The sequence below is a fragment of the Bos javanicus genome, chromosome 11 (genome assembly GCF_032452875.1).
Source record: "Bos javanicus breed banteng chromosome 11, ARS-OSU_banteng_1.0, whole genome shotgun sequence".
NCBI lineage: Eukaryota > Metazoa > Chordata > Mammalia > Artiodactyla > Bovidae > Bos > Bos javanicus.
The window spans coordinates 103,128,175-103,141,196 of NC_083878.1; the positions used below are offsets into that span (position 1 = coordinate 103,128,175).

Below are 13,022 nucleotides of genomic sequence, written 5' to 3' on the forward strand. Positions count from 1 at the left end.
TGAGGCGCCGGGGTCACCCTGAGCTTCCCCTCGTCGGTGGCCAGGGGCCCCACCCCCAGCCCCTCCCCATGTCCATGACCAGGACCGCCCGCCCCAGGCTCTTCCCCAGTCTCAGCATCACCACCGAGCTCACCCACCCGTCCAACATGCGGTTCATGCAGTTTCGCGCCAAGGACAGCTACTCTCTGGCTCTCTCTAAACTGGAGAAGGTGAGTAGCCCCTTGCGAACCACCCCTTCCCCTCCCACCCCCACATGAAGTGCCCCTTCTGACTCTGCCCAGCTGAGGGCCTGCACCAGGCCTGGAGGGTGTGGGTGCCTGCCCTCCTCCGGCGGGGTTCTAGTCCCATTGTGAGGCTCTCGAGCGTGCAGCCCAGAGACTTTAGGGTCCTCGGCCAGGAGGGGACACCGTCCCCTTACGGCAAGGTCCATCCCGGCCTTGTGCTTGGCCAAGGCTGCTAGTTATACCAGAAATTACTAGCCCAGTGACACCAGCCCTGACACCACACCCACGTCTGAGCCATGTCCGTTCTGTCAAACGCCCGCGGGGACGTGTTCATCCTGGTACTGACGAGGGCTCTGGGACCAGAGTGGGGAGTGGTTGCCTCAGGTCATGCAGTGGCTCATAGGCAAGGTCAGCAGGGGCCCGGGGGGCACGGGGACCCGCCACGGACCAGTGTTGCCACCCTGGTATGTTTGTGGACCCCAGGCCCTCCCCAGCCCCTGTCTGGGTCAGTGTAGCACTGCCCTCCACTGAAAGGCAGGGCCGCACTCAGGTGGCCCCAGGTGAGACCAGGAAACAGGTGGGCCGCTACGAGGAGACCCGGCTAATGAAGTCGGGGGCAGTGACCATTCCCTGTGAGCCCAGACGGGGGTCCTTGTCGGGGGGCAGCTTGCATTTGCATGGCTGACTGCACACCAGGCCAGGCCTGGTCCCAAAAGCAGACAGAGGGGCAGCGCGAGAGCTCCACCTGCCCAGAACCCAGGTGGACGATGGAAGTACGTTTTGCCAGGAGGCCCATGGTGGCCCTGGAGCCCCTGGGTCGGTAGCCAGAGGCCTCAGTCAGTAGCCGAGGAGCTCAGGCTGTCCTGCCCCTGGAGGAGGCTTGGCCTGCACCCCACACGACAACCCATTGGAGCCCACTCAGAGCCACTTCCTACCAGCCCGTGAGCTGATCCTCCGTCTGCTCAAACTGGGACTGTGGGCATCGGAAGTGGCCCCGGCCAGGACTGTGTCCAGGTGCTTGGGCCAGTCTGACCCAGTTCAGGCAGGATGACCAGCACGGAACTGGGGTCAGGGCTGACATCCTGGCGCTGGTCCTCACTCGCCGCCAGTTCCCTATGGGCCTGGCACCCTCACCTGTTCAGCCAGTGGGCTTGAAATAGATCCGTCAGCAGACACTGGCCTTCCACAGCAGACACCACAAGTCCACCCCCACTTTGCCCTCTGTGGCAGGCATCACCAGTTGACCACACCTTCCACCTTCCCCTGCAGCATCACCTCCAGGGAGGGGCAGGGGCAGGGGCGGCCCACTCCCCACCTCGTGCTCTGGTTTTGTGATGGGGAGAGAAGTTAGCAAGTGAGCACGTGTGACCTGGGGAGGCTGCAGCCCAGGGTTGAAGGCCCTGCCGATGGGTACCCTGGGCAGGGCCAGGCCCATGCAGTGCCTGGGGGCTGAGGACAGAGGGGCACAGAGCCACGTGATCCACCCCCTCTGGAGAGATGGCCAGAGCCGGTGCCTCCCCCGACCTATGCACACAGAAGATTCCACAGAGGACGGAGTGGGAGTGTGGCATCACGCTGTACATACAATCTGGATGAGGGGAGTCCTGTTTCGTGAGCGGAAACTGCAGGAACATCGGAAACGCTTCTGGCATTCAGATCAACGTGCTTCCCGGAGATCGAAGTGGCACTAGGGCGGGGGGTGGGGGTGGGGGATTCAGGAAGGCGTGGAGGGCAGTGGCTGCATCTCCCTGGAGGTTCTCAGGAAGGTCTCCCAGAGGCTGGGCCACTGCCCACCCCACTGCCCACCCCGTCCCCAGACTCAGGTTCCTGGTGGCATCATCGTTTCAATATCCGCGGCACCTGTGACAGTGACGTCGACCAGGGCCCAGCCTGCCCGTTCAGTCCTGCTCCCTCCAGACACGTGGTTCTCAGAAGGGCTCGTCCACGTGGGCTCCCATGTCTCGCTGTGACCTGTGACCTCAGAGCTTGGGCTACAGCCTCCAGTCCCTCCGTGGCCACTACAGAACAGGCAGCATGAAGCCACTGAAACATCAAGCTCTCCTTCGTCCACAGTCTCCCTGGACCCGCCCTCGGTCTTTGCTTCTCAAACCATTCACTGTTCTTAGTGAAGGGAAACCGACAGCTTTAATGATCTTGGGAGTCTCCCCGCTTGTCCTCATAGCCTGTGGCGGGAGCGTGCAGCCTGGAGTCAGCAGGCCACGCAGGTTGGATTCCAGGGCTTGTCCATGATTCGTTCTTTCGGGACAGCAAAACGCCGCTCAGAACTGACACACTGTTTCCCTCTTGGACACCCACGTGCCAGCACACCCTCGGGCTCCCTGCTGCTGGGGAGGGACAGAGGTGAGGCCCGCTGCCCCAGTGTTTGTCTGCCCTGCTGGCCGCCAGCCGAGTTTGCAGGAGGAAGCTGCCGCAGCAGGAAGCAGCCCCAGGAGAAGGCCCCGGGAGCGCTCCTGCGTCCCACCTTCTGTCTGTGTGGAGCGTGTTCTGGTCCAGAGGGAAGGATGACTTTCTGGGTTCAGAGGCACCCCTCAGTTGTAGGCCAACCTCACGCGGTGGAGACACGCGCCGAAAAAGTTCGCGTCCCAGAACCAGCATGGAGTGGGGAACACGATTCTGTGAAGGACGCTGAGATGGAGGAGGCCCTGGTTCGCCCCAGGGCCCCACGCCATCACCAGGGCGCTTGCAAGAGGGAGGCCAGAGGTCAGCCTGCCAGCCCTGGAAGTGGAGGAAGGGCCCAGGGCCATGGTTGGCTTCTAGAAAATGGGAAAGGTGCAGGAAAGGAGTCTCCTGGCCAGGCAGGGGTGGGGGAATTGGTCACCGGCGGGAGCCCTGTGACACGTGACTCCAGCCCCACATATCCGATCGGACTCACAAAATCTGATACCGTGAGAGAAGAACCGTGTGGTTCTGAGTTGTGGGTCTAAGGAATCCAGGTGGGGCCTCGCGTCGCTGTGCTCACAGGGGAGGCAGGAGCTGTGACACGTGTCGCTGCTCACAAGCACGCCCTGCTGTCCTCGCCACCTCACTCACAGGACATGAGCTCCAGGACGAGTTGCTATGAGAGTGAAGGGCCCAGGGCGGCAGCGGCTGGGCATTAACCCCAGCACAGGCCCCTGGCTCTCGCCAGCAGAGCCATGAGTCCTTATTCCTGGCTCCGGCCCCCTGTGTCTGGGGGACACGAGCCGGGTGCTTGGCCTCTGTGTGGGGGCATCTGCTGGCCCGTGTTCATATACTCACCCCACACACGTGTGCATGCAAGCCCTGGGCTGCCTGCCCCGTGCGGCTGTGGCCGCGGGCACCAGCCCGTCTGAGCCGCCCTGTCTTGCAGAGGGAGCGTGAGAACGGCTCCAACCTGGCCTTCATGTTCCGCCTGCCCTTTGCCGCCGGCCGCGTCTTCAGCATCAGCATGCTGGACACACTGCTATATCAGGTCAGCCTGGGGCCTGGCTGACGTCCGATCCTGAGCCACGTCCATCCTGGGTCCCCAGGAGACCAGTGGGACTGAGTGGCTCTGGGCCCCGTCCCTGACCGGGAGCCACAGGGGTTCACCCCTGAGCATCACCATCCTTTCCTCCCAGGAGGGTGCTAGCCTAGGGTCATTCCTGGCAGCCTTTGGGTTTCTGATCCCTTCTAGCCTAAGGCGCATGACCAGGCGAGCTACCAAGGCCAGGAAAGGCCGCCCAGCTCCATCTTCTGGCACGCTGTGCAGGGGACACTGTGGGTGCCCGGCGGGCATGTCCCGCCAGGGGGTGTGGAACTGCCCACAACGCCGGCCTCACTGCGGCCCCTCTCCTCCAGTCCTTCGTGAAGGACTACATGATCCCCATCACCAGGCTGTTGCTGGGCTTGGACACCACGCCGGGCTCCGGCTACCTCTGTGCGGTAAGTGCCTGGGCCGGAGAGGGGGGACGGGCGGGGCCAGATGGGGCGTGGGCGGGGTGGAGGGGCGTGGGCGCGGGGGTGGGGCCGGGGGCGGGGTGGATGGGGTCGGGGGGCGGGGTGGGTCGGGCCTGGGCGGGTGGAGGAGCGGGGCTTGTGGCAGGCTGGGCTGGGCAGCCACGCCCTGCCGGGGAGGGCTGAGGCCGGCCCAGCCCAGGCTCTGGGTTGCAGATGAAGATCTCGGAGGACGACCTGTGGATCCGCACCTACGGCCGCCTCTTCCAGAAGCTGTGCTCCTCCAGCGCCGAGATCCCTATCGGCATCTACAGGACCCAGTGCCACGTCTTCTCCACCGAGGTGCGGGGCAGGGGCCTGGAGATCTGGGCCCTTTTGGGGTCAGGTTCACAGGGGCCCACATGGTTCCTTGGGGCGCTTTGGGGGAGGGGAGAGCACCGAGGGGCGCCCGTGCGCCGCCAGACCGTGCAAGGCAGCCTGCCCGCGAGTTATGAGCCCGCCGGGGGGGCGGGGGGGGGGGGAGATGGCGGGGGGGTCAGACAGCCTTGGTGGTCAGGGTAGGAGGAGCCCCAGGTACTCAGGTGGCTCTGGTTTCCTTTGCAGCCCCCCGACCTCAGGGCCCAGGTGAGTGGTCCCTTCAAGCCCACTGGAGTGCCTAAGCTCAGCCCCACCCAGGCCTGGCGGGGGCAAGGGTGGTCAGGAAGCAAGTCCCCAGGTGGCACCAGCCAAGGTGCAGCTCAGAGAGGACTCCTAGCATCACTCTCCTCCCCCGTGCAGATGGGGAAACTGAGGCCGGGGTGGGAAGCCCAGGCTCCCCCCACCCCCAGGCTGTCTGCCCCTCAGGGCACAGCCCCCATCCTGGCAGGTACCCCTTCCTCCCCTCATCTGTCCCCACTTCCACACCCCCCAGGCCCCATGTCACCCACCAAGCCTTGCAAGGCTCTGCACGTCCCAGCCCACCATCGGGCTGCCCCTGTTCTCTCCTGCCCCCGCGGTGAGGAAACTGAGTCTCCTAGAAGGGCTGTTCCCTCCCCTACCCCACCGTGGTAAAGTCAGAACACGCTGCCCCAGAGAGGTGGAGGGAGGCCCACCTCTCACCAGCAAGTCAGGGACGGGCCTGAGCCAGGGTCTGGGGAGAGGAAGGGACTTCCACCTGAGAGAAGAAGGGCCTGGGGTTCCCCCAGAACTGTGACTGTCCTCCCCATCACCCTAGCTGCTCCGTGGGTCCCCCCAGTCCTCTGCCCAGCTCCCGTTCCCCTTCCCTGTACCTGCCCCCGCCCCGCCCCTGTCCCGGGACACCCTTCCCCTCCCAGGCCTCACCCCTCCTCCCCGGCCAGTCCCAGGTCTCGGTGAGCGTGGAGGACTGTGAGGACACTCGGGAGGCAAAGGGGCCCTGGGTTGCACGGGTGGGCACGAGCGGCGGCAGCACCCACGGCCGGCACACGGTGGGCAGCGACCCAGCCGAGCACCCGCTCCTGCGGCGCAAGAGCCTCCCGTGGGCGCGGAGGCTGAGCCGCAAGGGCTCCCGGCACACGGGGAATGCGGCAGCCGAGTGGATCAGCCAACAGCGGCTCAGCCTGTACCGGCGCTCCGAGAGGCAGGAGCTCTCAGAGCTGGTCAAGAACCGCATGAAGCACCTGGGGCTGCCCACCACTGGCTACGGTAAGGGGCAGGGCGTCTGTCTGCTCTCCTGGCCCGTGTGGGGAGGGGGGCTCCCCTAGATCCAGCGCCAAGCCCGGCAAGGAAGGGTTCATTCACCCTCTGCTCTGGGGCCTCAGTTTCCACATCTGTAGGAAAAAAGATGCCTATTGCCTGAGCCAGTAGGCAGCCGTCCTGGAGGAGGCGGCTGTGGGTGGGGACAGCCTTGCCAGGCTCCATGAAAGCCAAAGGCACCGGCCTCAGCCAGGGGGCAGATTGGCCACCTCCGGCCGGTCCTGCCGGGATCAGGAACACAGGACCCCATCATGTTCCTCTGAGGATAGGAACAGGGGCGTGGCGGGGACACCCCAGAGCCCTGGCCACCCCTCCCCGAACCCTCCCTGCAGCTGGAGCTTGTGTGGGATAGGAGCGGGGCAGGTCAGGGGGCCCAGCACCAGGACACTCTACCACTGCTCCTGGGGCAAGGCCACCCCATTCCGGCGACTTCAGGGCGCCGTCGCCAGGGCGTTTGTTGTCGTCAGCAGATTTTCTCTGTCGCTTGATTCGGGGAAAAGTTTGTGACTCTGACCGTGAATGGAGCTGGGGTCCCCGGCCGGGCCTGAGGAGACTGGCCCGCCCCTCCCTCACTCCAGAGATGCTGCCTCTGTTGATGGGGCTGAAAGGGGCCCAAGCCCCCCGCCCCTCCACTGCAGCCTGGCCTCATCCACACCCCAGGCTGGGTGGAGGCTCTGACCTCCGCTAGGCCCCGTCTCTGGGGGACTCTGCCCCACACCCCACCTCGGGCCTGGCTATATTTTTCTGGGCACCCACTCCCCTACCCCGCCACCTGCTGCTCACCTCCTGGGCCAGGGGCCCTCAAGCCCGTCCAAGTGGGACCAAGCGGCTTTGGGCTTCACCCAGAACTGCCCAAGGGTCTCTCGGGTCTGGCTATATGCCAGGCCCAAGGAGATCGCCCTCTGGGAGAGCCGCCCAGCCCCTCCCGGCCACACCCCTGCCGCACGGCGTACGTTGTCCACTTTGCGCCCTTTCCCCGGGCGTGTGCTGTCATCCCCATCCTGGGTGGCGTGCAGGCTGCTCAGGCTCCCAGTGGGGGTCCCGTTTCACGGCCCCATGTAACACCCTGGCAGACAGACGCTCAAGCCCAGCTGAGCCCCAGAGCAGGCCCCTGCCCCTTGGGACTCCCCCGGGCCTCCCCGCCAGAGCTTGGCAGACAAAGAGCCAACTTCGTTTCTGGGACAGACGGCCGCCTGCGGCCTGCGTGCACCTCCCGCCCCTGCTCTGCCAGCCACCTCCTCTGCGCTGCTCGCTGACCTCAATCTCTCTCTCTGTTTCTGTCTGTCCCTCTTCCTGTGTGTTCCGTAGAGGATGTAGCAAATTTAACAGCCAGTGATGTCATGAATCGGGTAAACCTGGGATATTTGCAAGGTAATTCTGCTCCCGGGGCCGGAGTCTGGCATAGGGGGCGTGCCAACCCTTCCTGATGGTCCACCCGGTGGCCGCCCGCCCCGGCCAGGCAGGCAGACAGGGCGAGACACGAGAGAGGGTCCCTCCAGGCAGGGCCCCACGAGCTCCCAGGCCACCCCACTGCAGGGACCCAACTTTCTCCCCACTGACTGCTGACTTCAGCACGGCCCCCTGCACCCCAGCCCTTCTGCCCACTTTGTTGTCTGAGGTAAGCCCTACTCTGGACACGCAGGCAGCCACTGGCCGGCCCCTGGGAGCCCACCCAGCTCTCAAGAAGCACCGGCATGGAGCACCCCAGGCCAGGGTACCCGCGCCCCCGGCATGGTGGAGCACAGTGAGACCTGAGCTGGTGCCTGGGGCCTTGAGGTCTGCAGCACCCTGAGCCTTCGAGGGCCACCCAAGCCAGGTGGACGGTTGACCTCCACTCCCCAGCTGGGGCTTCACGAGATGGGGACCACTTCAGTTGAGACAAAGCCTGATGTACCACATTTTCATCCAGGTGCTCAGGTGCTGCTTGGGCCCCTGTATCTTCCAAGAAGACACCCCGCAGCCCCCAGACCCCAACAGGGGTCAGAGCAGAGTCCAGGCCCCAGACCTCACTGCTGGGACCCCTTCCTTACCTGGGGGCTCCCCAGGCTCAGAGCTGTGCAGGCCTCCTGAGCCCAGGTGGGTGTTAGCTCAGATGGGCCAGTTTCTGAGGACAGCCGGGGCAAACAAGACTCAGGATTGAGAAGCTCTGGGGTGCACCGTGGGGGAGCTGCGGGGCGGCCCAGGGGGCAGAGCCCTGACCACACCCCACCCCCCGCCCCGGGTTCCTGCGTTTTTCTTCAGTTGCACCCACGACCGTGTTCACAGCAGACTCCCCACTAGGCCAGCGCGAGTCCGAGCCTGGGGCTGCCCCGAGCGGGAGGGCTGGGTCGCCACCTCCCTGTGGCCGGCTGCACCCCTACTTCTCGCCAAGGCTCGCAGGCGGGGTGGCCGCACCCACAGGGTCACCGCATGGTGTTTGCTGAGCCCCTGCCCCTGGGGTGTGGACGTTGAGAGGTGCCTGGGCCAGGACCTAAAACCAGAGGAGAGGCTGGTCCCAGGGGGCTGCAGGGCGGTCCTCCAGGGGGACACCACCACAAAGCCCCCTCCCCGAGCTGGGTGCAGATGAGGGAGGAGACGCCCCCAGCCGTGACATGTAGACACAGCCCCTTCTACACAGTCACCCCTGGGGGGAGTGGTCCAGCTGTCCCCAGTTCACAGTTCTGGGGCAGGGCCTCCAGAGGAGTGGTGTGGACCCCCAGGGGCTGGCGAGAGACTGGTCTGCAGGTCCAGGGAGGAGCCCCCATGGAGGGGCCCCTTGGTCATGGGCCAGCCCCCGGCCCCACAGCAGGCGCGATGAGGTGGCCCCTTCTGGGAAGTCGGGGTCAGGGCCTCGTGGGTCACCCAGTCCCCGGGCGTTACAGCCGGACCCCACGTGCCTCCCCCCGCCACCTCTCAGCCCAGCACCCCCAGAAACACAAAGCCGGGCCCAGCTGGGGCTGGGACAGCCCATAGCCCGCCCACCCCGGGCAGAGGCAGGGCCCAGGCCAGGTGGGGAGGGGCCGGTGAGGCAGGGGCCACGCCCACCCGCTGCGGCCCCGCCCCTGAGTGAGATGGACAGGCGACCCCGTCCCTTGTCAGCCTCTCCGTTTTCCTTGTTCTTGGCTGTGCTCAGGGGCACAGGGTGCACCAAAGCCTCCGCTCCCGCCCGCACCTCCGCTCCCGCCCGCACCTCCGCTGCCCTCCCTGGACATGCGCCGCCTCCATGAGCCAAGCCCGCCAGGGACCCCGTGCGGTGGGAGGGGTGGGGGTCAGGCCATCCACTTGCTGGGTGGGGACACAAGCCTGGAGCAGGTGATATCTGTAAGCCCCGACCCCCGTTTGATCTGCACCCCCACCCCCAGCTGTCCCCTGAAGCATGCCGGACTCCACCTGCTGCCATGGGGGGGTTCCGAATCCAGAGTCAGATTCGGCCCTGAGCTCACCAGTTCAGGGAAGTCAGCCGCAGCACCCCTTGCTGACCCGCTAGCAGCTGTCCCACCTTCCCTGAGTCCCTGACCCCCATGGCCAGGGAGCCCTCCCGGGACGGGAGGGGCTGGGGCAGAGGTCACCCAGGGCCCTACCCAGCCCCGCACCAGGGCTGTCCCCCGCCAGTGCCCAGTCCTGGGTCAGGAGGTGCCTTTAGGCATCGCCAGATGTGTAAACTGAGGCCACGAGCCATCCACCTCCTGCCACTCACTGAGCGCAGGGTCACTGCTGGACAGTGGCCAGCCCGACCCCATAGTTGGCCAAAGAGACATCTATGTGGTGGCCAGGGTTTCTCTAGAACCAGTTCACACCCCTGTGGGTCGCATCCTTGGGCCACCCCGAGAGCCGGACGCTGGGCTGGCTGTACCCGTGGTGGGCAGTGGCCTGGCCCTGTGCGTGCCAGAGGGGACCTCCGGCAGGGTGAGCCGGTCGGACTCTGGGCTGATGCTGCCGGACAGGTTTTGGGAAACAGAGGGCAAGTCCAAGGTTGACAGCTGAGGAGGGGATTGGGGGTGGCCTGTATGGGGCAGGGGTGCTGGGAGGGGGGTGAATGAGCCTGGGTTGGGTGTGTGTGTAGGTGTGTCGTTGTGTGCTGGTGTGTGCACACGTGGAGGTGTGCACAAGTGTGCTCCACATTCAGGGTCACCACTTCCTAAGATGCTGGTGACTCAACAAGCTACGGGGACGGGCAGGGGTGGTGGCTGCTCCCTGCCGGTGCAGTGCTGGGCTGAGGCCCACGTGGATCAGGGAGGATCGGCCAGGCTGGGTTCCCCAGGACAGGGCTCGGGCGGGACGGCCCCACAGCCAGGAGGATTCTGCAGCTGACTGGAGCTGCCAGCTCCTCGGGGCCCGGCGGAGCAGAGGTGGGCAGGGGCTGAGGGGTGACCGCCCGCCGGGCCCTGTCTCCTCCGCAGACGAGATGAATGACCACCAGAACACCCTCTCCTATGTGCTCATCAACCCCCCGCCCGACACGCGGCTGGAGCCCAACGACATTGTGTAAGTACCGCATCCCCAGGCGAGTGTAGACACCTGCCCTTCACCACATGGACTGGCACTGCGCACCCACATGGGCGTCCAGCCTGGCCTCCGGGGCAAAGCGTGAGGCCAGCACCCTCCACCCTTCCCACAGATATCTCATCCGCTCCGACCCCTTGGCCCACGTGGCCAGCAGCTCCCAGAGCCGGAAGAGCAGCTGCAGCAACAAGCTGGCCTCCTGCAACCCTGAGACTCGGGACGAGACACAGCTCTGATCACCTTGCAGAGTCTGCAAGCCCATGATGCGTGTGCGTGGGGCCCTGCCCGGTGCCCAACCCCGAGATGCTCCTGGGACTGTCAAGAGGGAGCGGACCTTAGCTGGGTGAAGGCTCGGGCTGCCCTGGGCACCGCCAGACGCTGGCGGGAAGACTTTTTAACCTGTTTTTATGAATCTATACAACCCTGATCCTTTGCACAAACGCACCGCAACTCGTGACCGAATCTGGCCACGGCAGAGGGAGAGGAGCCGGGCTGGACCACGGGGTGAGGCTGGGGTGGATCAGACAGGTGCTTGGGCCGGGGGCTCACACCATGATAGGAGAGGGATGCTGCAGCCCAAACTTGCCATGTTTCCTCAGCCGTGGACCAGTCTAGCCTGTGGCTCTTGGCCAAGCCACAGGGTGGGGGGGCCGCCCTTCTCACCTGGGTCCCCTGTGCGCTCATTTGAGAAGGAAATGGAAAGCAGGAGGGTTTTCAGCTTGGCCAAGCCCCTGCCTGCAGCAGTATGGGCTCTGGAGAAGCGTCAGGGTGGGGCCCGGCTGCGCACTGGGGATCCCGCGGCCCATGACTTTGTGGAAGAGACTCGGACGACTGCCTTTTCCTGTATTTTTATGCTGAACTTTTGCAGCCGCACCATCTGACACCCTTTTAAACAAGAAATCTGAAGCACAACACAGCCGCTGGGCTGCTGCCGGCCCATGTCTCCAGGACGGGGACTTCTTATCACGGAGGGACTCTGGGCGTTACCTCGGTTCCTTTGTGACTTGCTGAGAGGTTTGCACGCTCAGTGCTGGAAACTTCCATTAAATGGATGCACTCTGCAGACAGGAGGTCCCCTCGTGAGGCATTCTCTCCGTGGTTGCATGCTCTGGGCCTGGGTCTGCCCCAGCCGCCCAAGGGTTAGGAACAACCCCTGGGACCCCACAGGAAAGCCCCCAACCCAAGGAAATGAGGCTGGCCCGGGTCCTCCCTAAAAGCAGGAAGCAAGTCAGCTGGAGGCAGGGGTTCCGGGCCGAGCCCCGGGACAGGTCTGTGCACTTCCCCAGCACAAAGACACCCCTGTTGGTTCTCAGCTGGGGGCTCTTGCTCTTACAGAGTACCCCCAAGAGTCTGGCAGGGAAAGGACCAACCCAGCCCCCAGGGGGGTGTGGCTCCAGGCCAGACAGGTGCTGGAGTGGCCTGCCCCCAGGGAGCGACGTAACTCAGGGCCACCCTCCCCTTCTCCAGTCAAGGCCGCACGTCCAGCTCACCCCCCACTGGCTGCCCGGGACCCTCTCACCTAGAGAGGGTCTCCACGCCTGGGGAGGGGGGAGCTGCTGGGACAGTGTGGGCTGTGGGGGATCAGGAAGGGTGTCTGATTGAGGAGGGGAAACTCAGGGGCCCTCGGGGTGACAGGCTGTTGATGTGGGCTCGGGTGGCCTCTGGGGTCAGGGCCTGTCCCAGCGAGGTGTCAGTGGCTCCCAGGGTCCTGCCAGTGACTGTTCCCTTCCGCACCCGCCACCTCTCCTGGCACCCACGTGCTAGCTCCCCGAGAGGAGGAGGCCCCTGCAGGAGTGGAGAATGAGGGGACCTTCTTGGCTTCTGGAGCAGGGTCTCCATCCAGGTGGGGTTGCAGCCCCTCAGTCCCCCACTGGGAAGACAGCATCCGACTGGGATCTCTGGAGGTGTCTGCTTGAGTGTGGGTGCAAGGATGGGCGGTGAGGAATGGGGTCTCCTCTGGGCCAGACATGCTCCTACCCAGATGCACTCTCACACCCATTGCCACATGCAGAGGCTTCAGCAAAGGCCTGAGACTGGATCCAGGCATCCTGACCCGGCAAGCAGAAGACATTTCTCAATGTTTTGACAGGTTTTCAGACATATAAAATGAGAGAGACACCTCTGATTTTTTTAATTCCTGTAGAAAGCTGGTCACGACCATGACACCGGCGACAAGCGGGCTGTTGTGGCTCGTGACGTGACGTGGCCCTGGGAACGCCGGCCCTGAGGTGCCCGTCCGCCTCCCCCCAGAGCTGAGCATTTAGGGATGGACGTGGAGCAGGTGTGAACTGACTCAGGGCAACCACCCAGAATCTCAGAAAGAAGTGCGTTCAGTAGCTGGGAGATGAAAGGAGATGGAATCGTATCAAGCGCTTATTAAAAGCAGAGTGGGCAGAAAAAGGGACAAGGTGTGCACAGCACAGTCAGGAGTAGGGCAGAGACCACCCCACCCCCAGCCCCTCAGAGGCCCAGCCTCGGGAGGACGCTGGCCCACCCGTCGTGGACACGAGCTCGGCTGCCGGGCAAGAGTCCACACGACCACAAAGCGGGCACCCCCATGACATTCGCACCTCGTCTTCACCCCAGGCCAGACCAACAGTCTCAAAGGTGCCTCTCCCTCTGGGGGCTCAAGTTCAGGTCAGGATCCTTGGCAGCTGAGCCCCCTGTTGGGTGGGCGTCTCAGGAATC

The 13,022-nt window shown here is 64.7% G+C and overlaps 1 protein-coding gene across 6 annotated transcripts in view; it reads left to right on the forward strand.

The window, feature by feature from the left end:
• The window catches only part of KCNT1 (potassium sodium-activated channel subfamily T member 1), a 79,159-nt gene extending 67,755 nt beyond the window's left edge, over positions 1 to 11,404 (forward strand). For 5 of the 6 annotated variants that reach the window (XM_061434019.1, XM_061434021.1, XM_061434024.1 and 2 more), the window contains 9 exons: positions 98 to 209; positions 3,574 to 3,675; positions 4,044 to 4,127; positions 4,356 to 4,481; positions 4,743 to 4,763; positions 5,453 to 5,801; positions 7,161 to 7,223; positions 10,232 to 10,316; positions 10,450 to 11,404. In XM_061434019.1, coding sequence (XP_061290003.1) covers positions 98 to 209; positions 3,574 to 3,675; positions 4,044 to 4,127; positions 4,356 to 4,481; positions 4,743 to 4,763; positions 5,453 to 5,801; positions 7,161 to 7,223; positions 10,232 to 10,316; positions 10,450 to 10,570 — 1,063 coding nt within the window. In that variant the 3' untranslated portion in view covers positions 10,571 to 11,404. The remainder of the gene's footprint in view (positions 1 to 97; positions 210 to 3,573; positions 3,676 to 4,043; positions 4,128 to 4,355; positions 4,482 to 4,742; positions 4,764 to 5,452; positions 5,802 to 7,160; positions 7,224 to 10,231; positions 10,317 to 10,449) is intronic. The other variant, XM_061434025.1, reaches the window with a different exon arrangement.
• The last annotated feature ends 1,618 nt before the right edge of the window (positions 11,405 to 13,022 follow it).